The sequence below is a fragment of the Dendropsophus ebraccatus genome, chromosome 8 (genome assembly GCF_027789765.1).
Source record: "Dendropsophus ebraccatus isolate aDenEbr1 chromosome 8, aDenEbr1.pat, whole genome shotgun sequence".
NCBI classification, from domain to species: domain Eukaryota; kingdom Metazoa; phylum Chordata; class Amphibia; order Anura; family Hylidae; genus Dendropsophus; species Dendropsophus ebraccatus.
The window spans coordinates 15,043,425-15,066,852 of record NC_091461.1 but is presented as its reverse complement, the minus strand read 5'-3'; the positions used below and the strand labels follow the sequence as shown (position 1 = coordinate 15,066,852).

Below are 23,428 nucleotides of genomic sequence, written 5' to 3'. Positions count from 1 at the left end.
TACTGCCTCCTATGTACAAGAATATAACTACTATAATACTGCTCCTATATACAAGAATATAACTACTATAATACTGCTCCTATATACAAGAATATAACTACTATAATACTGCTCCCTATATACAAGAATATACAACTATAATACTGCTCCTATATAGTAGGTGCATTTGGATATGTGTCCTGATGTTCTCTCCATAATAACTCATCCTATATACAATGACATAACTCTCCATCTTGACACATTGTAGTGGAATCTAGTTAAATAACTAAAGGTCTGAGTGCTCCTCATAGTGGTTATCAGAGGTATTGCATGTTGTCTTTGTATCATTGCTGTTAGGTGGATTCTCAGGTGGGATCTGAATGTAATAAATTATCCCCTGGGATTTTATCCGTATGAAGGTGTTCTGATGACTTTAAGGTGGCTACTTCTCTTTGTTCCTGGCCTGGATATATATATATATATATATATATATATATATATATATATATATATATACTTGGCTAGAGCTGATTTCACCTTAAAGGCCGAGAAGTTCGAATGCTTCATGTAAGTCTTCCATGTCATACGGTGGCTGTATGGGAGGAAGAATAATGCGTTAGTTGTATAGAGATGGGACACTGGAAATGTGAAAGGTCTTTGCACCACCTAATGGTCGTCAGTGGTACTGCAGGTGCATCATTCTATTTTTTGTCACATGTGTCAAACTCAGGCCCTCCAGCTGTTGCAAAACTACAATTGCCATCATGCCTGGAGAGCTAAAGCTGTCATGATGGGAGTTGTAGTTTTGCAGCAGCTGGAGGGCCTGAGTCTGACACCTTTGCATTACACCATCACGCTTACCTCTAAGATACGCCTCAGTTTTCTCGAGAGTCTCACCGAGTTCTCGTGAAGTCCATCCCAGGCCTCGAATCTTCTCTCCCGAGTCTCCACGAAGGTGTTCCAACAGTAAAAGTAGTCTGAGAAAGGGAGTGGCACAATAGGTAAGATTAGTCCATTAACACAGTACTGCGCAGGTGTAGCAGAGCTGAACATGTAGCAAGCCGGAATCAGAACCAGCAGACACCATAGAGGCCAATGGTTTTACTAAAGGGGTATTCCACCTCGTCTCAGGACCCCATTGGTCCTCTCCAGCCTAAATGGGACCACCTGAGGTAGTCAGGAAGGTGTAAGCCTCTATGGAAGGGTTGGGGGCACTCGATCTTAAGTATTAGAAAAAGCACAGCTACTTTCTTGCAAATATAGCGCCACCAGTGTCTTCAGGTTGTGTGCGGTATTACAATTCAGCTCCATTTACTTCAATAGTAGCAAGCCGCAATACCGTACCCAGACTGAGGCCAAGAGGGGCGCTCTTTCTGGAACAAAAGCGGCCATGTTTTTCAAAAATCTTGAGTCATTTACTGGATTCCTGATATCTTACCTTTGTAGCTCATCACCGCCAGCCTTACCCCGGCCTTCTTCAGTCTCCGTAGACCCTCAGGCTCCGCATTGCGCTCCTCACAGAAGTACAGTCTGGCGCTAAAGATGCGGAGGGTCAGGTTGGGGTGATTGAGCAGAAACTCAGCCGTGCGGCGGGCACAGTCCCAGCATGGGCTCCACGAGCTGAACCAGGTGACCCGGAAGGCCCTGTTAGGATCGTGCCCCAACCACAAGGCCAGGTAGCGCAGGAACAGGATCTCCGCATGGCAGTTACTTCGGTTGCGCAGGTAGCCGAAATCCATGGCGCAGGAAACGGAGCTGTAGCGGCGCTTCACTATGTAGCAGAGGTAAGTCTCATGGCGGCCCCGGGCCCAGCGCAGGTTCTTGTAGTGGTACAGGAACTTGTTACGCTTCAGTAATAGACTAGAGGGTCAAGGAAGGTTATGAAGTAAGATGGGAGCGACTATATACAGTGTTACAGCTTATATACCTGAGAGTTCCTTACAGTGTATCAGTGCAGGTTAAAGGGGAACTCTGGCAAAAAAAATAAAAATTCTTTCAAATCAACTGGTGTGAGAACTGGTGTGTATAGATTTGTAAATTAAAAAATCTCTGGTCTTTCAGTACTTATCAGTTGCTGTATGTCCTGACACAGTGCTCTCTGCTGCCACCTCTGTCCATGTCCGAAACTGTCCAGAGCAGAAGAGGTTTTCTATGGGGATTTGCTCCTACTCTGGACAGTTCCTGACATGGACAGAGGTGGCTGCAGAGAGCATTGTGTCACGACATACAGCAGCTGATAAGTACTGGAAGACTGGAGATTTTAAAATAATATGACACATAATGACACACTGACACTTGGGGTACAGGATAAGGACACTTGGGGTACAGGATAAGGACACTTGGGGTAAAGGTTAATGACACTTGGGGTACAGGACTCTTAATCATTTTCTCCTGTACTTCAGCTATTTTTTTCCAAATCAAGTGGTGTCATACAGTTATATAGATTTTTAAATTTCTTATATTTAAAAATCTCAAGTCTTCCAGTACTTATCAGCTGCTGTACGTCCTGACACAGTGCTCTCTGCTGCCACCTCTGTCCATGTCAGGAACTGTCCAGAGCAGCAGCAAATCCCAATAGAAAACCTCTCCTGCTCTGGACAGTTCCTGACATGGACAGAGGTGGCAGCAGAGAGCACTGTGCCAGACTGGAAAGAATACACCACTTCCTGCAGGACATACAGCAGCTGATAAGTACTGGAAGCATGGAGATTTATTTTGTACAAGTTGCAAATCTATATAGCTTTCTTTTTTGACAATTTGGTACTTGGAGTTCTAGATAAAATATAAATGATCAATGAGGTAGAACATTTCTTCCCTGAGACTTGGGGATCTAGAACAGTGAGACATCAATATAGATTTCTTGATGACTAAAACCCCCGGGGGGGGGGGGGGGGGGGGGGGGTCAATAACAATTATATACTGACATGAAGAGATCTAGAACACAGACAAATGGGATAAGAATAAGAATTCCAGAATCACATTTTGATATTAGAGGTTCTAGAACACTTTGACATTGGATTAGATTTTAACTCCAAACTGCCACCCTCCAGCTGTTGCAAAACTACATTTCCCATCATGCCTGGACAGCCGAATCCAAAGCTTTAGCTGTCCAGGCATGATGGGAGTTGTAGTTTTGCAACAGCTGGAGGGTGGCAGTTTGGAGACCCATGGATTAGAATAACGATATACTAACAATTGGGGTCCAAGTACAACACCTAGAACCTAAAGAAATATCACAGACATTTAGGGTTCTAGGTGAATAAAATTTGGACACCTGGGGTTCTAGAAGAACATTATATTCAGTCGTAGGCATCTAGAACAAAGCCACAACTTTCTAAGGTTCTAGATAAATAACATTGAAATTTTAGGTTCTAGACCACGACTAATTGGCACTGGGGTTCTAGACCAACCAATTTGGATGCTAGTAGAATAACAATGAAAACATTTTGATGGAATCCAGAACGGTGACAGAGATGCGGTCTGTGGGCAATTCAGTAATTCTGAAAGTATGAATGAAATGTCGTGTGATATGGAAATCAGCGGCCGTCTCTGGTCTACAGGTCTGGTCTCACTGTATAATATGGAACAAGACGGGTGTGTAAGAGGTATACGGGAGGGGAACATAGAATACAGCTAACAGAATGTGTCACACATACCATACATTATATATATATATATATATATATATATATATATATATTAAAAAGACATAAAATTTGTAAAAAAGGAAAAAAAACATAAAAACAAAGGGGTAAAAATAAAAAAAATTTCAAATCATCTGGCGTTAGAAAGTTTTCCAGTTTTCCAGTATGTATCAGCTGCTGTATGTCTTGAAGGAAGAGGTGTATTCTCCCTAGTCTGACACACTGCTCTCTGCTGCCACCTCTGTCTCAGGGAAGAAATGTTCTACCTCATTGATCATTTATATTTTATCTAGAACTCGAAGTACCAAATTGTCAAAAAAGAAAGCTATATAGATTTGCAACTTGTACAAAATAAATCTCCATGCTTCCAGTACTTATCAGCTGCTGTATGTCCTGCATAAAGTGGTGTATTGTTTCCAGTCTGACACACTGCTCTCTGCTGCCACCTCTGTCCATGTCAGGAACTGTCCAGAGCAGGAGATGATTTCTATGGGGATTTGCTACTGATCTGGACAATTCCTGACATGGACAGAGGTGGCAGCAGAGAGCAGTGTGTCAGACTGGAAAGAATACACCACTTCCTGCGGGACATACAGCAGCTGATAAGTATGGGAAGACTTGAGATTTTTTAATAGAAGTAAATTACAAATCTTTGGCACTTGTTGGGACCAGTTGATTTGAAAGAATTTTTTTTTTTGTAAATTTGTAAAAGATTAAAAAGGAACAAGAAGATTTGTAAAAGAGCAAAATAAACTAAAACAAACAAACAAAAACTTTTTAATGAAAATTTTAAATACAGAAACATCTAAATAAAGAAAGCGGACAATCTGCAGCTGTAATGACAGGTAACTGTAATAACACATAAAACACAGAATGACTATGTAATCTCCCGCCTCATCCCAGCCGTGAGCAGTGATGCCGACTCTCAGTCAGGACTAGGATTACTTCATCAGATTTATCAAAAAAGTCCTAAATCTTTTTGCATATTACTGAAGATAAAAGTTTTTGTGTTGTATACAATGAGTAAGAACAGAAGCCTGGGCTGGTGGCTGGAGACTCATAGTGATACTGGGAGGGATGCGGGGGGGGGTCTTACCTGTCCATTTCTGGAGCTTCTCTGTATCTCTGAGTCACTCTAGTACTCGCAGCATCCTTAAAATACTCTACATGACGTCACCCCCCCCCCCTTCCCGACCACCCCCCTCCATTTCTGTCGTAGTCAACGGTCAGGATTCAAAAATCTACAAAGTGTCCTAAGAACTGTTTATACCCCGACAGCTTCCTCCTCTAAATGTAAATCTGAATAATGATGTGAACAGATCCTCCACCTCAGCCCAATTACACCGACCCAAACGTGTGGTCAGCACCCCGGGGACAGCTAGTATAGGGGACAGCTAGTCACATTCTGTAAGAAGTGGAGGGATGACTCTATCCAGTCTACTCACCTATATACTGTATATACTGTATCTCTACAGAGGATGGATGGGAGAGGATCTACATGATATTCTTGTATATAGGAGCAGTATTATAGTAGTTATATTCTTGTATATAGGAGCAGTATTATAGTAGTTATATTCTTGTATATAGGAGCAGTATTATAGTAGTTATATTCTTGTATATAGGAGCAGTATTATAGTAGTTATATTCTTGTATATAGGAGCAGTATTATACTAGTTATATTCCTGTATAAAGGGCAGTATTATAGTAGTTATATTCTTGTATATAGGAGCAGTATTATAGTAGTTATATTCCTGTATATAGGAGCAGTATTATAGTAGTTATATTCTTGTATATAGGAGCAGTATTATAGTAGTTATATTCTTGTATATAGGGGGCAGTATTATAGTAGTTATATTCCTGTATATAGGGGTAGTATTATAGTAGTTATAGTCTTGTATATCGGAGCAATATTATAGTAGTTATATTCTTGTATATCGGAGCAATATTATAGTAGTTATATTCTTGTATATAGGGGCAGTATTATAGTAGTTATATTCCTGTATATAGGGAGCAGTATTATAGTAGTTATATTCTTGTATATAGGAGCAGTATTATAGTAGTTATATTCCTGTATATAGGAGCAGTATTATAGTAGTTATATTCTTGTATATAGGAGCAGTATTATAGTAGTTATATTATTGTATATAGGAGCAGTATTATAGTAGTTATATTCTTGTATATAGGAGCAGTATTATAGTAGTTATATTCTTGTATATAGGAGCAGTATTATAGTAGTTATATTCTTGTATATAGGAGCAGTATTATAGTAGTTATATTCTTGTATATAGGAGCAGCATTATAGTAGTTATATTCTTGTATATAGGTGGCAGTATTATAGTAGTTATATTCTTGTATATAGGAGCAGTATTATAGTAGTTATATTCTTGTATATAGGAGCAGTATTATAGTAGTTATATTCTTGTATATAGGAGCAGTATTATAGTAGTTATATTCTTGTATATAGGAGCAGTATTATAGTAGTTATATTCCTGTATATAGGAGGCAGTATTATAGTAGTTATATTCTTGTATATAGGAGCAGTATTATAGTAGTTATATTCTTGTATATAGGAGCAGTATTATAGTAGTTATATTCTTGTATATAGGAGCAATATTATAGTAGTTATATTATTGTATACAGAGGGCATTATTATAGTAGTTATTTTCCACTTTTCAATTCATTTCACAAAACTTGTTTTTCTTTTACATGAATATTTTTTTTACCTCATTATTGCTTTTTATATCAGCTGTGAGCAGCGCTGCTTTTTAATAGATCTATATATAATAGGTTTATGTAAATTCTGACAGCAGATGGCTATAAGATATTCTAGTGGTTAGTGTGAGGTTACAGTGCAGAAAGATCTTGGCTTGCGGGTCTGATTTCCCATCACAAAGTTTGTATCTGGCGCCATGTGTTCTCATAGGTCGAACATGCCTCCCCCCCCCCCCCCACACCACACCATCCCCTACACTACCCCCTATTCGTCACAGAGCTAAACTCACTTTCTCTATAGACTAAAAATAGGAACCCACAGAATAACAGACAGGTTGTTGTGCAAGCTGCGGCATACAGATAGATGTGCAGTGAATCAATGTCCTATTTTACAGATAATATATATATAATATATATAATTCATACAATAATATGAAATTAGAATTACAGCCTGCATTATACTCCAGAGCTGCACTCACTATTCTGCTGGTGAGGTCACTGTGTACATACATTACATTACTGATCCTGTACTAACCCTGAGTTACATCCTGTATTATACACCAGAGCTGCACTCATTATTCTGCTGGCGGAGCCACTGTAAATCAGGGAATCAGACTCGCTCACTTTAGGACCGGAGGATCCTATGATGGGCCCTACATTTGCACTCCTCTTTGCCATGTCAGTGAAGTCTCATAGGTGCAGCTCACATCCAGTACAAACATATGGGAAGGGGTTGGTTTAGGTGGGATTGTTGGGGATTAGGTGGTCTGACTACAAGGTGCAGACAAAGTATGTTGGGGCCTAACTATAAATTAGAGGCAAAGTATGGTGGGGTCCTAAATATAAAGCATGGCAGCCCACTCATCAGTGCACCAGCGTAAAGCATGTGAAATAACACTGTGGAGGCCCTTGTGCCAGTGTGAACTGTGTAACAGAAACCATGACTAGAGTAGAACCACAGGTCCGAGCCGTCCCACAGATGTTCTCCCCAGCTGTGACTTCTGTATGCCAGGTCCCCTGTCAGAGACAAGAGTGCAAGTCCGTTCAATATAGTCTGGAGTGTGGTAGTAGACAAAAACGTATGGAGAACACAGAGACTCTTTTTTTTTTTTTTTAAAGCAACTCTTTTACTCAGGATGCAGTGCTAAACACTAAATAGGGGACAAGTCAGAGGACACCCCAACCCACGCCGTGGACATATCTACACAGTGCAGGACAGTATCCTAGATAGAGGAACTGATCTGAATAGAGCAAAGCAGCTAAGAGCCTACGTACTCTATCTTCAGCGCAGGTGATACCGGGACACACTCAAACACTAACTCAACTAGCTCAACTCAGGTAACTAGGACTGGGGCTTGTGTCACCCTTGTAGGACGGGTAACTCGACACTACAGGGCAAAAGGTGGTATAACGACAAAGGTCGAAACATGGGCACAAGTATTCTTCTTCTCTTAAAGTGACACTGTCACCACAGTTTTCATTTTTTCATAATTTTTAAGGTTTAATTTACTAATATTGCTGTGTCCATAGCTAATTTCAGACAAATTATCAAGTTGATTGTTCAAGAGAAAAATTAACTTTTATCACCTTGTTATTGCGCCACCTGGGCGGGGCTAGTCCACGAAGCGCCACATCGCTCCGCCCACTCCACCGCAATTGACCCCGCCCCCTTTGCTACGTCATTTCTTCAGGCCGCTCTGCTGCAGCGGCCTCCGTCTTTTTTGGCCCTCCCAGCCTGTGCAGGGACGTCGGGACGTGCGTGTTCACATCACCCAGAGCGTCATGCGCGTGCGTCCCCTTCATTTACCGCACAGGCTCACTGGGTAAGTGATCTTCTCCTGCACCAACCAGCCTGGCTGTGCTTGCGTTCGCATAGCCCGCGGCTGTCAGGTGCAGGCATGGTGGGGCTGTGTGCAGTCCATCTGTGCCCTGTTGTCCCCCGGACCTCTCGCTGCTGGCTGTGCCGGCGTCTGCACAGCCAGCAGCGATCTGATGCGGTAGAGGCGCAGTGCGGCCGTCCTGCTTGCACTGTGCCGGTGGTGGCCAGTGTGTGACAGAGAAGAAAGCTGCGGGCGGCCAACAATTTTACTAGCTGTTCGGACTGCGCCTGTGCACTACTGCATCAGATTGCTGCTGGCGGTGCGGACGTCAGCACAGCCAGCAGCGAGAGGTCCGGGGGACAACAGGGCACAGATGGAATGCACACAGCCCCACCATGCCTGCACCTGACAGCCGCGGGCTATGCGAACGCAAGCACAGCCAGGCTGGTTGGTGCAGGAGAAGATCACGCTCTGGGTGATGTGAACGCGCACTTCCCAACGTCCCTGCACAGGCTGGGAGGGCCAAAAAAGACGGAGGCCGCTGCAGCAGAGCGGCCTGAAGAAATGACGTAGCAAAGGGGGCGTAGTAAACGGCGGTGGAGTGGGCGGAGCGATGTGGCGCTTCGTGGACTAGCCCCGCCCTGGTGGCGCAATAACAAGGTGATAAAAGTTCATTTTTCTCTTGAACAAGCAACTTGATCATTTGTCTGAAGTAAGCTATGAACACAGCAATATCAGTAAATTAAACCTTAAAAATTATGAAAAAATGAAAACTGTGGTGACAGTGTCACTTTAAGTATTCTTCTTCTTCTAAAAGTTCCGGCAGAGCACATTACTACATTGGGTTGGGACTCTCAAGACAAACTCCTCTCCACTCCTCTGAACTCTGTACTCTTTTCAGCATGTAACCAAGTCCGCACTGCTATCTTACTTTCTACCTCAGTATCTCTCAGTACAGATCTAGTGAAAGCAAGTCTGTATCAGCCAAGTATTATTCACCTGTATTACCAGAGACTTGCCAGTAGAGAAAAGTTTATTTATTCTACTGGGACGCACCAGCTACACCATCCTTGGGTCATTTCCCCCTTCTGTGGGTGGCGGTACCGACAGTCCGGGTGGGTCATCTCTCCACTCTGGACCACCCAAAGGACCCATCACAACCTGGCAGGTCACCAACCATTGGGGAAAGGTATAGCCAGACACACACTAACAGCAGGTATACCAACACACCTGTGTGCTGACAACCTCCTAATCGGCTGAGCAATATTCCACCGACCATCCACCATAGAAGTAGCGTCACACATCACCATCTAGCAAGTGACCGGTCGCAGGGCTTCCACATATGTTGTTTCATCTGAAGGGCATATTAGACAGCTCGGCACTCAGGGTAAGCGAGAGCGGATCTGTAATTACACAGCTTGATAAAGGGGCAGGCAGCGATCATTAGCCATGTCCTTGCAGCCCTTTCTTTAGTCAGCCATCATGTTTAACAACTGATGTGCAGACGGCTGCTGCTGATTTATGACTTATTGAAGACAACGATCAGCTGATGACCCAAGGACGGTGTAGCTGCTGTGTAGGTGCTGGTGCAATGATCACTGAGTCCCGGTAGAATAAATAAATTTCCTTTACTAGCAAGTCTCTGGTAATACAGGATAAATAGTGACTGTAGAGGTACACACTTGTGTTCACTATATCTGTGCTGAGAGATACTGAGGTAGTGAGTAGATTAGTGGTGTTGTGGTGTTCCGTGCTGAGAAGAGTAGAGAGTTCAGAGAAGTGGAGAGGAGTTTGTCTTGAGAGTCCCAACTCAATGTAGTACTGTGCTCTGCTGGAACTTTATAAAAAGAAGAAGAATACCTGAAAGAATACTTGAAAGAAGAATTCTTGTGCCCGTGTTTTGACCTTTGTCGCTATACCACCTTTTGCCCTGTAGTGTCAAGTTACTTGTCCTGCCAGGGTGACACAAGCCCCAGTCTTGGTTACCAGAGTACGTAGGCTCTTGGCTGCTTTGCTCTATCCGGATCAGTTCCTCTGTCTAGGATACTGTCCTGCACTGTGTTGATATGTTCATGGCGTGGGTTGGGGTCTTCTTTGACTTTAGACTTTAGTGTTTCGCATTGCATCTTTAGTGGAAGTGTTGCTTCAAGAAAGAAAGTCGTTGTTTTCTCGCTACATGTCTATACACTACAGCCTGTCTGTCCTGGACATGACTACAGTTGTGCAACATATTTACATGAATATACAAAATACTGACATCTAGTGGCAAAACTTATACATGACTTCATCACCACTTTACTCTTGAAGTACCAGGCTCGACACCACAGTAGGTGCCCCAATCTCTCTGTAGGTAGCCCCCCATGTAAGTACTTTTCTTGGCAGTTGCCACCTCAGTGAATAATAATCTTGTTCTATCAATCACATTGCTGCAGCATTTAACTGTGAGCGCTTATTACGAGCCCTCACAGTTAAATGGCCAGGTGCCGCACCCAGTGGCCAGCTGGGCTCCAACCCATCAGCTGATAACGCTGGCCTTGTTGCCCCCATTTTCTCAGCAGGAGGTACGCCTGAGGCCACCTCTTCAAGTGGCCTCATGGCAGAAGTGCCCCTGAATACAGGGTGTAACTAAGGATTAGGATGAATTTCAGGTGTCGTCGACCCCTTCAGACTATCATGGTGGTCCACAGGGCTGTTTCTGTGGTCTCTGCCGCCTGAGGCAAACCTCAGGCGGCCGCCCCACACTAGCGACCCCCCCTGCCCCCCCCCCCCCCCCCCCCCACCACCACCACTCATTCACCACTGTACCCCGCCGGGCTCCCGTCAGCCAGCATCTCCCTTTGCCCTTCAGCCTGTGGTGAGTGTCGGCGAGGGCTGCAGTCGGATCGGTGCGCGCGGGAGCGCCGGGGGGGGGGGGGGGGGTATTCCTATAAGGGCTGCATTCCCATGTCGAGGAATGCCTGTAACCGGAGTCTCCCCCGCCCGGACAGCATCTGATAAGATGCTGAGAGCGGGGGAGAACTCTATTGATATGTGCCGCGCTGTAATGACAGCACCACGCGCGGCTGATTCATTACAGCATCGCACGTATCAGTACAGTTCTCCCCCGCTCTCAGCATCTTATCAGATACTGTCCGGGCGGGGGAGACTCCGGTTACAGGCATTCCTCGACATGGGAATGCAGCCCTTATAGGAATACCCCCCCCCCCCCCCCCCCCCGGCGCTCCCGCGCGCACCGATCCGACTGCAGCCCTCGCCGACACTCACCACAGGCTGAAGGGCAAAGGGAGATGCTGGCTGACGGCGCAGGAGCCCGGCGGGGTACAGTGGTGAGCGCTGATGACAGGACAGGCAAGCGGCTGCAGGGCTGCTGTCTGCCGCCCCCTGCAGGAGCGCAGAATCTGCCGCCTGAGGCGGAATACTCATTCCGCCTCATGGCAGAAGGGGGCCTGGTGGTCCAGGAAGCTGACTTGTGAGATGCTGTTCACAGACATGTAATTTTACAAGCACAGATGCACAGGATTTTGCCTCCTCCACGTTCCTATGGATGTAGATGTATCATTCTCATCTGCTGAACCCCTGTTAGGGCTTGGATGTACTGGGCTCTGTAGGTATTTAGGCAACGTGGCTTCCGATGTTTTGGGTCCCAGTTGGTAAAATCCCATGAAGCAATTCAGTTCCATGTTTGATGCTATACAGCTCATGTTGGGGTATGAAAAATGACTTTTTTTCCAGAAATATACAAAGTACATAACATAACCCTATGGAGATGTAGGAAGTGCTACCTTGCCTCTTTGTCAGGATCAGTGATATCTGGTGCACGGGCTGAGCGGTGGTGCAATGCTCTGCTAGTGGTGCACAAGCAGCTGTGCGGGGGTGGATGGTGTGAGTTGCACATACAAACATGCTGCAGGTGTGCGGATGTGTGTATTACACTTTGCTGTGTGCAAGGACTGGGGGATGTGAAAATGATGGGGGGGGGGGAGCATTCAGAAATTGAGAAACTAGCAAGTCATTGTTAGACGACACCCGTGATTGATTCCAAAAGAATAAAGGATCCTGCACCAAAAGCAGGGAGAAATTGATAATCTTTCAGCAGTGGCGCAACATTGTACCATGGGCCGCGTCATCTCCTCTGTCCCCACCACATGTACCAGTGAGTGGCAGTATAACATGACACTATATGGCGATATTGTTCATAAACTATATAGCAGTGCTTTTTATAGTTGACTGTCTGAAACTATTATGTAGATTCTGTATGACAGTGCTATCGGAATCCTGTTATAAACATTATTCAGGCCTTTAATGGCGTTGAAAATGCCAGTGCTGGATGAAGATTGTGCCAGGGATATCTGGAATTCAGCAAAGACTGTGATATAGATCCATATACAGAGCTGATAGAGAACTTACTGAGGATTAATCCCTGGATGGTTCAGAGGATTTGTGGTTGGTGAAAGATAAATATCAGAAGGTGGGTGGTAGTGGTGTATATTCCAAGTGTGGTGTCTTACCACGCGTGTTGCAGTTGAATACACCTTTCGCAAAAGTCTGTACTTGTGTTATTTTGGTCATGAAAGTAGTACTAAAGTTCGCCACTAGATGTCGCTATATTATGTATATGTATATGGAAGCTGCACCGCTGAAGGATTGCAAAGGGTTATTGTTTTTATGTGTCACCAGAATCTGTAGACCAGTAGGATTCTTGTTTTCTTCTTTCCTATCATCTCCCTCCTTTCTTCTTCTGTTGCACTCTTTCACCCCTTCACAGCGCACCTTACATGCTAGAGAGGAAGTGAGTCACACTGGAGACAGGAAGAGCGAGCTTTTTTATTCTGGACATTGTGGAGGAAGGACACAAGCCAGATAGCTCTCCACAGTGATCCTATTTGGGCCCTGGCCCTCTGCCAGGTCCCAGTACCCCAAAGCCAGTCTTAGTCAGAACCCTGCATGGAAAAGACGCAAGACAGCACATCTCACACAACTTTCTTACAAGTAACACTTCAAAGCCCTATGCACTGTTAAACCCTCTTAGGAGAGGACAAGCCAGAGACAACCTCAACCCACGCTGAGGACTAGGAGAAGTCACAGTGCAGGACAGTATCCACAACAGAGCCAAAGAGCCAGGAACTGATTCGGACAGAGCAAAGTTGCAGTAAGCCTATGAACTCTGTCTCGCAGCGCAGTTGTCAGCAGGGAACCCTCAGCATTCAGCTCATCCCAGGTAACAAGGTCTGGGGCCTGTGTCACCCATTAGGAAGGTTGAGCCGAGTCTAGTGGGCATAAGGTGGTGTGAAGACGAAAGTCAAGGTCAATACACGGGCACAGGTGTTCTTCTTTTTCTAAGTATTCTACCTCGTCCTCCGACATCCCGGCAGAGCACAGTACTACATGGGTTGAGACTCTCACGGCATCCTCCTCTCTGCTACTCTGCTTCTTATATCACTCAGCACAACTCAACCAACACTACTATATCCTACACTACACTTCTACTACACATCTGGTCGTTCTATTGTCAAGTATTTATTGGGAACTTTGTCAAGTGTGTCTCAGAGGCACACTTGACAAAAAAAACCTTATATTGTTTACCCTGTATTACCTGCTGCACATTTACAAACAGTAAACCGACTCAACTATATCCTAAGACTCGGATTATTCGCAACCCACCGACACAGCACACACTGCAACCTTGGGACACTTCCCCTTTCTGTGGGTGGCGGGTCCTATCATCTGGAAGGGTCGCTATACCACTCTGGCCATCCGTGACATAACCCCAAGCGACCCAGTAACAACCCGGCAGGACACTGACCACAGGGAAAAAGTGTACAACCGGCCTTGTAAAATAAAAGCAGGGGTGCCATCACACCTGTGTGCCCTGCAGGCACTGGCGTCACGTGACAACGTCTCGGCTGTATCTCGGCCAACCACAGCAGTGGCGTCACACTACAACACTCTAGCAAGTGACCGGCCGATCCTCCGACCAACACCTCCAGGGGTACACCACAAAAGGATTGGTAGGTAAGGATAGTGACACAGGAGAAGGTTTGGTAGGTAAGGATAGTGACACAGGAGAAGGTTTGGTAGGTAAGGATAGTGACATAGGAGAAGGGTCGGTAGGTAAGGATAGTGACACAGGAGAAGGTTTGGTAGGTAAGGATAGTGACACAGGAGAAGGTTTGGTAGGTAAGGATAGTGACATAGGAGAAGGTTTGGTAGGTAAGGATAGTGACATAGGAGAAGGTTTGGTAGGTAAGGATAGTGATATAGGAGAAGGTTTGGTAGGTAAGGATAGTGACATAGGAGAAGGATTGGTAGGTAAGGATAGTGACATAGGAGAAGGATTGGTAGGTAAGGATAGTGACATAGGAGAAGGATTGGTAGGTAAGGATAGTGATATAGGAGAAGGTTTGGTAGGTAAGGATAGTGACATAGGAGAAGGTTTGGTAGGTAAGGATAGTGACATAGGAGAAGGATTGGTAGGTAAGGATAGTGACATAGGAGAAGGATTGGTAGGTAAGGATAGTGATATAGGAGAAGGTTTGGTAGGTAAGGATAGTGAGATTGGAGAAGGTTTGTGTTAGGAACCGGACAGCAGGACAAGACAAGACAGTGAGCCCTAAGCTCTGCCCCGCCCACTGTCCTCTACCTACTTGCCCCCCTAGGCTAAACCCCAGGGCAGCAACTGGGCGGCGGTCCCTGTACTGGCTTGGTGGGACAAAAAGACAAGACAGACAGACAGACAAAACACAATGAGAATGGTCAGGAATCCGGGTCACAACAGTCTGGCAGTGCAGTACAAAAACACAATCCAAGAAGCAAGGTCTATAAACAGGCAATATGGTCAGGGGCAGGCAGCTAGCAGGGATGGTCAGAACACAAAGCAGTAGTCAGGAGATGCAAAGAAACAGAATCCACAAGCAGGCAGAGACTAAGTCAGTAACCAGCAATGAGTGCAGAGACTGAGGTAGTTATATAGTAGGAGGCCAGGGTTCTGATCAAGAACATAATTGGACCATCCCCCTGATCTCCAAGCACAGACACCTGAGAACAAAACAGATCCACTGGCAGGAAGACCTGTCAGTCACAGCAGAACCAAAACACAGATTAACCCAGACATGGCCAGACAGAACTCAGCAGGTGAAGTCGGGTGTGTCTCCCAACATATAAACCAGCGTTCACACATTGCAAACAAAAACACAGAAACAGAAGACAAGAATATCAGCGCCTTCTCGGCCGCACAGCACGAGCCGAGGGGCGCATAATGCTCTGCAAAGATACCATCCTGACAGTTTGGTAGGTAAGGATAGTGACATAGGAGAAGATTTGGTAGGTAAGGATAGTGACATAGGAGAAGGTTTGGTAGGTAAGGATAGTGACAGGAGGTTTGGTAGGTAAGGATAGTGACATAGGAGAAGGTTTGGTAGGTAAGGATAGTGACATAGGAGGTGTGGTAGGTAAGGATAGTGACATAGGAGAAGGTTTGGTAGGTAAGGATAGTGACATAGGAGAAGGGTTGAGAGGTAAGGATAGTGACATAGGAGAAGGTTTGGTAGGTAAGGATAGTGACATAGGAGAAGGTTTGGTAGGTAAGGATAGTGACATAGGAGAAGGTTTGGTAGGTAAGGATAGTGACATAGGAGAAGGGTTGGTAGGTAAGGATAGTGACATAGGAGAAGCTTTGGTAGGTAAGGATAGTGACATAGGAGAAGGTTTGGTAGGTAAGGATAGTGACATAGGAGAAGGTTTGGTAGGTAAGGATAGTGACATAGGAGAAGGGTTGGTAGGTAAGGATAGTGACATAGGAGAAGGTTTGGTAGGTAAGGATAGTGACATAAGGGAAGATTTGGTAGGTAAGGATAGGGACATAGTGGAAGGATTGGTAGGTAAGGATAGTGACATAGGAGAAGGTTTGGTAGGTAAGGATAGTGACATAGGAGAAGGTTTGGTAGGTAAGGATAGTGACATAAGGGAAGATTTGGTAGGTAAGGATAGGGACATAGTGGAAGGATTGGTAGGTAAGGATAGTGACATAGGAGAAGGATTGGTAGGTATATATAATGGTATGCTGGGCTGTATATATATAATGGTATACTGGGCTGTATATATATATATATAATGGTATGCTGGTCTGTATGTATATAATGGTATACTGGGCTGTATATATATTGGTATGCTGGGCAGTATATATAATAGTATGCTGGGCTGTATATATATATATATATATATATATAATGGTATGCTGGGCTATATATAATGGTATGCTGGGCTGTATATATATATATATATATATATATATATATATATATATATATATAATGGTATTCTAGGCTGTATATTTATATATATATATATATATATATATATACATATATATATTGGTATGCTGGGCTGTATATACAATGGTATGCTGGGCTGTTTATGTATAATATGATGGGCTGTATATTTATATAGTGGTATGCTGGGTTGTATACATATAATGGTATGCTGGACTATATATATAATGGTATGCTGGACTATATATATAATGGTATGCTGGGCTGTATATATAATGGTATGCTGGGCTGTATATATAACGGTATGCTGGACTATATATATAATGGTATGCTGGGCTGTATATATAATGGTATGCTGGGCTGTATATATAACGGTATGCTGGGCTGTATATATAATGGTATGCTGGGCTGTATATATATAATGGTATGCTGGGCTGTATATATATAATGGTATGCTGGGCTGTATATATATATAATGGTATGCTGGACTATATATATAATGGTATGCTGGGCTGTATATATAATGGTATGCTGGGCTGTATATATAACAGTATGCTGGGCTGTATATAAAATGGTATGCTGGGCTGTATATATATAATGGTATGCTGGGCTGTATATATAATGGTATGCTGGGCTGTATATATAACAGTATGCTGGGCTGTATATAAAATGGTATGCTGGGCTGTATATATATAATGGTATGCTGGGCTGTCCCGGAGGAGCGATCCTCCCCACTAGACACCAGGGAAGTTCTGCATAAAGTAATCGGATGCAGTTGTCAACTTTGACAGCTGCATCCGATTACTGAATTAGCGGGCACTGCGATCAGACCGTGCACGCTAATAGCCTCAGTCCCGGGCTACACGCGGCACCCAGGATTGTGGCGGTTCAGAGCGAAGTCGCCGTGCGGCCCCGCTCTGAATACCTCTTGCGGCCACATGACGTACCGGTACATCATGCGTCCCTAAGAGGATAATGTTATGCTAGGCTGTATATATAATGGTATGCTGGGCTGTATATATACATAATGGTATTCTGGGCTATATATATATATATATAATGGTATGCTGGGCTGTATATATACATAATGGTATTCCGGGCTATATATATATAATGGTATGCTGGGCTGTATATATAATGGTATGCTGGGCTGTGTGTATATTTATATAATGGTATGCTGGGCTGTATATATACATATATATAATGGTATACTGGGCTGTATATACATAATGGTATGCTGGGCTGTGTATAGATATATACAACCTGAAAAGAATTCACATCGCTGTTTTGGTTCTCCATAGACGGGTGGTGAGTATCCCCGCTGTGATTTTCCATAGATGTAGGTATATTATCTAGAATAAATAGAACATAATGTTAGTTTAATGACATAGATCCACTGTTTGTACATACACTGCTGAGTATCACAGTTACATATCGGGTTACACTACAGGTATACACCACTCACTTTACTAAATGTTTAGATGTTTTGTATTCTACATTGAGTCCATCCGGACCCAATGCTTCTGTCATAAAGATCCACTGTAGTTCTCTTTTCTTTAAGGCCAATTGCCTATCACCTCCCCTCATAGGCATCATCACTCTGTCCATCTTTTGCTTTCTTATACTATACCGATGTTGCGTCAGTCTGGTTTTAAAGTCCCATGTTATCTCGCCTACATAAATTTTGTTACAGGGACACCACAATAAGTACACTACATAGTCTGGGTTACACGTGAGATAATGTCTGATCTTATACTCCTTCTTTGTTTTAGGATGTATAAAACTCGACCCCTTTACCATCTACCTGCAGTTGATACATCCCAGGCATGGAAAGGATCCAGTTTTACGTGCTGTCAGGTAAGTTTGTGTGTCCTTCTTTATGTCAGTTGTGTCAGTTTTCACTATTCTGTCCTTTAGATTTTGTACACGTCTGTACGAGAGTAAAGGGGGATTTTGAAACTCTGGTATGTCAGGAAAAGTTTGTTTCACTATGGACCAATGTTTGTTCACTATTTGTCCTATTTTAGGGGAAAGATGTGTATATGTCGATATAAATGGTATTCGTGTAACACTATCCCTTCTCTTAGTACTTTTCAATAGTGTGTCCCGGTCCATTCTAGTCACATCCCTTCTGCACTCAGTAAGCAAACTATGAGGGTAACCCCTATCCCTAAATTGTTTGCTCATATGTTTTAATGTATCTTCCAAGTTCTCATCTTTTTCCACAATACGTCTAGCCCGAATCATTTGGCTTTTTGGTAATGACTTGATCATTTTACTTGGATGGCAACTATTGTACAGTAACACATTATTGCAGTCAGTCGGCTTTGTGAACAGATTGGGGGTCAATCTATTGTTCTCCACTGTTACCTGCACATCAAGAAAATTCATCATTACTTTTATGGTGTCATCTATCCCATTTAAGTACATCACAAAATCCTCCAGGTTTGCACGGTCTCCCCTCCATACCATGAATATATCGTCTATAAAGCGCCTCCATATCAAAACATCTTGAAAATGGTGCGCTGTATAGATCTTGTCCTCTTCCAGTGATGTCATTACCAAATTAGCGAATGTGGGGGCTACATTAGCCCCCATGGCCACGCCCCTTCGCTGTAAGAAAATTTTATTGTCAAATCCAAAATAGTTGTTAGTTAGAATCAGTTCCAGTGATCTCATTACTAGGTCTTTTTCTTTTGATTTTAAATGTAATTCAGGTAGCATTTTTTCTATCGCCATTAGACCCATGTCTATTCTTATAGACGTATACAAACTCGTCACATCCAGTGTCACCAGTAGAGCATTGTCAGGTATTTCTAGATTTTTAATGTCATTGAGAAATTGTGTTGAATCTTTCAGATAGGATTTGACTCTCATAACCAGAGGCCTTAATATCCTATCAAGGAAGATTGATATATGGCTTAAGACTGAGTCTCGTCCTGACACAATAGGTCTCCCAGGTGGACATTCTATGTTTTTATGAATTTTAGGCAAGAAATACAGTACAGGTAATTTAGGATGTGTCACAGTAAGATATTCCATAGTTTTTTCATCTATAATATCCTGGTGCAACGCTTCTGATAGTATGACTTCAATGGCTTTGGCAATTTTAAATTTGGGATCCCCCGTCAGTTCTATGTATACCTCTTTATCGTTTAACTGTCTGTATGCCTCAGTGAGATAGTTCTTTGTCCATAACCACAATAGCACCCCCCTTGTCCGCGGGCTTAATAATGATATTGCGGTTCTGGGCCAAGGATTTGACAGCCTCCATGTGTGATCTACTCATGTTGGGATAAATGACCTCACCCTGTTCAACTTCTGACCGTAATTGTTTCAACTCTTGTTTCACCAAATCACAATATGTAGTAATACATGCAGGTACATCAGGGGGGACAAATTCACTCTCCATTCTGATATCAAGGTTTTTAACACTCAATTTTTTACATGTATTAATTGTGTCAGCAGATATAGGGTTATAGGGTTCTCGATGTCCCGTCCCTGACTCTAAGTTTTTTGTGACCTCTCTTTTCTTGATTTTTTATTATATATATATATATATATATATATATATATATATATACTCACCTAATCCTAAGAGCAGCACTCCTCCTCTTCTGGCTCCATCTTGCGAGCTGCGGGGACAGGACCTCCGGCAGGCGTGATGACGTCACATCATCATGCCTGCCGTAGAGGTCACGTCCCGGCATCCCATAGGCTGCTGGCATGAAGTGCCGGTGGCCTATGGGAGTGAATGTAGGAGCAGGAGACACTTCCTGCTCCTACATTATGCTCACTTTAGTGTTCTGCCAGATCACAGTGCGACGGAACATGAAAGTAATCCGTGCATCCCAAGAAGCTGCGTGGCCGCAGCTTCTCGGGATGCTTAAAGTGACAGCGCACATTTCCCACTGGGATCCCGCGGCACCCCTGGCGGGTTCTCATGGCACCCCAGTGTGCCGCGGCACCCCGGTTGGGAAACGCTGAGCTAGAGGTATAACCAGTAGGAAGATTGTGATCTTTCTCAGTTCTGGACACCTCACCTACAAAAAGATATTGATAAACTAGGTGGAGGGTGTAAAGGCCCTATTCCACGGAACGAATGTCGTTCGTATTCGGCCGATATCGGCCGCTACGAACAATAATCGTCCCGTGGAATAGAGTGCAACGATCAGCCGACATCGTTCATGTCGGCTGATCGTTGCAGTCGCTTGTTTTTCAACATGTTGAAAAACAAGCGACTGATACAGCAACGATCTGCTGCCGTCGCTCCGTTGAATAGGAACATCGGCAGCAGACGCTGCTGTATCCTATGGGCTGCCCGGACGATCAGTGATCCTCCGAGCAGCCCCCCGCAGCTCCCCGCCGCCCCTCCTACACTTACCCACTCGCTGCTGCCGCGTAGAATAGGGGTAGCAGCGAGCGGGGAACGAGGAGCAAACGAGCGCTGAGAGCACTCGTTTGCTCCTCTTAACGACCGGTGGAATAGGGGCATTAGACCTAAAACATATCTGGAAAGACTTAGTGCCACTGTCGTTATAACTTTCAAAATCTAAATCAACAGTAGATGTGATATAAAGCAAGTTTGCAATTTACATTTGTGGTGCTCCGCTGGGGCGCTCGACTGGTCACTTGCCAGATGGTGCTGTCTGACGACACTACTGTGGTGGTTGGTCGGAATACACCTCAGCCAGATGGTAGGTTGTCGTGATGCCAGTTGGGCACACAGGTATGGAGGCACACCTGCTTTTATTTTACAGTGGCTGGTTATACCTTTTCTCCTGTGGTCGGTGACCTGCCGGGCTGTGAGGGGGTCCCTTGGGTACTTATTAAGGTGGTCCGGAGTGGAGTTATGACTCAATCGGACTGTCGGTACCGCCACCCACAGAAAGGGGAGATGACCCTAGGATGGAATAGTGACTGTGTAGGTGCCAGAACAATAATCACTGAGTCCAGTTAACATAAATAAATCTTCTTTACTGTAGAAAGACTTGATACAGAAGCAGATAATAGACTTCTGACTAGACACAATCTGTGTTAAGAGGTTCTGGAGCAGGAGAGCTGAACGGACTTGGTTGTGTTCTGAGAAGTAAATCGAACTTAGAGTAGTAGAGAGGAGTTTGTGTTGAGAGTTCAGAGTAGTAGAGAGGAGTTCGTGCTGAGAGTCCCAACCCAGGGTAGAAGTGTGCTCTGCTTGAAGAAGAAGTAGAATACTAAAGACTTGAGAATAGAAGACTACTTGTGCCGGTGTTTTGACCTTTGTTGTCGCTGTACCACCTGTTGCCCTACAGTGTCTGGTGACCTGTCCTTCTAGGGTGACACAAGTCACAGACCTTGTTACTTAAGTTGAGCAAGGTGGCAAAATTACCTGGTTACATGTGCGCTGCAAGATAGAGTACGTAGGCTTGTAGAAACTTTGCTCTATCCGGATCAGTTCCTCTTGTTTCAGGATACGGTCCTGCACACCCATGACTAGACTACACTGGACTGGTGGGGGACCTGGCAGAGCCAGGGCCCAGCTAAACTACAGCAGGGACCGTCTTGTCTTGCATCCTCTCTCCACCAAGACTAGGATAAGACTCCTAAGTGTGGGTGTGTACTTCCTCTACCCATGTGACAACTTCCTACAGGGTGTGTAATACCTCCTGTGAGTGGTGGAGAAGAAATTGCAGAGAAAGAAAAAAGAATAGAGAGTAGTAGATGCTTGGAACAAACTTCCAGCCGATGTGGTTGGTAAATCTACAATAACTGAATGTAAACCTGCCTGGTATAAACATATATCTATCCTAAGATAATAGGAAGGGGAATACTAAAAGGGTGGACTAGACCAGGGGGCTTTTTCTGCCGACAATCTTCTATGTTTCTGTTTGTATTTAATTACATTTTCCACCTCACTGGACAGATTGTTGCTATGTCCACATGGAGTTCACAATCTGGGACACACACACTAACCTATTGGTATGTTTTTTTGGGGTGTAGGAAGAATTTAGAGCACTACTACTTAGACATTTTATGACACAATTATATGTTCACTTTATGGCACTGTAGATTGTATGGCAGTACTATGTAGATGTATGTTGACTGTATGGCATCATTATGTAGCTATTGTAAGACACTTATCTTTTGCATTGGGCGGTGGTCATTTTTGGGCTTGTTGTTGTGTTACATGGGTATTGCACGCCGCTATCATTTTGACACTGTAATGTGTTCTCTTTCTGGTAATATTACATAGACACCACATGGAAGTACTATGCAGAGACATCAGCCTCCAACCCATGGCTCCACAGCTGTCACAAAGTAGTTCAGCATTCTCTCACACCTGAAGGCTTTATGAAAGTAGCGAGTGGTCTCCAGGCTGTGGTTCTCCATCTGTTGTGAAAGCTTTAGACCACAGGCCAGGGAACACTCATACAGATACTTAGCTCTGTTATTCTGAACCAAATGGTGGTATTATGTATGCTGTTTATCGCTGTTTATGTGGTAACATTGTATGTTGGTATTGTGTAGGCACAGGGTTGCACTTGTATGGTGGTGGTACAGTATAGGCTTTGTATGGTGGTGTTAGGTACAGTATGGCCCTTGTATGGTGCTGTTGTTAGGCACAGTATAGGCTTTGTATGGTGCTGTTGTTAGGCACAGTATAGGCTTTGTATGGCGCTGTTGTTAGGCACAGTATAGGCTTTGTATGGCTCTGTTGTTAGGTACAGTATGGCGCTGTGGTTAGGCACAGTATAGGCTTTGTATGGCTCTGTTGTTAGGCACAGTATAGGCTTTGTATGGCTCTGTTGTTAGGCACAGTATAGGCTTTGTATGGCTCTGTTGTTAGGCACAGTATAGGCTTTGTATGGCGCTGTTGTTAGGCACAGTATAGGCTTTGTATGGCTCTGTGGTTAGGCACCGTATAGGCTTTGTATGGCGCTGTTGTTAGGCACAGTATAGGCTTTGTATGGCGCTGTTAGGTACAGTATGGCACTGTTGTTAGGCACAGTATAGGCTTTGTATGGCT

The 23,428-nt window shown here is 44.1% G+C and overlaps 1 protein-coding gene across 1 annotated transcript; it reads right to left on the bottom strand.

Annotated features, from left to right (window-relative positions):
* Positions 1 to 517: 517 nt before the first annotated feature.
* Positions 518 to 10,281, bottom strand: LOC138799973 (single-stranded DNA cytosine deaminase-like). Its single transcript, XM_069981779.1, has 4 exons — positions 10,142 to 10,281; positions 1,418 to 1,839; positions 841 to 956; positions 518 to 571 (listed from the first exon to the last, which is right to left on the bottom strand). Exons 1-4 carry the CDS (start codon positions 10,279 to 10,281, stop codon positions 518 to 520), a joined length of 732 nt encoding a protein of 243 aa, XP_069837880.1.
* Between the last annotated feature and the right edge of the window lie 13,147 nt (positions 10,282 to 23,428).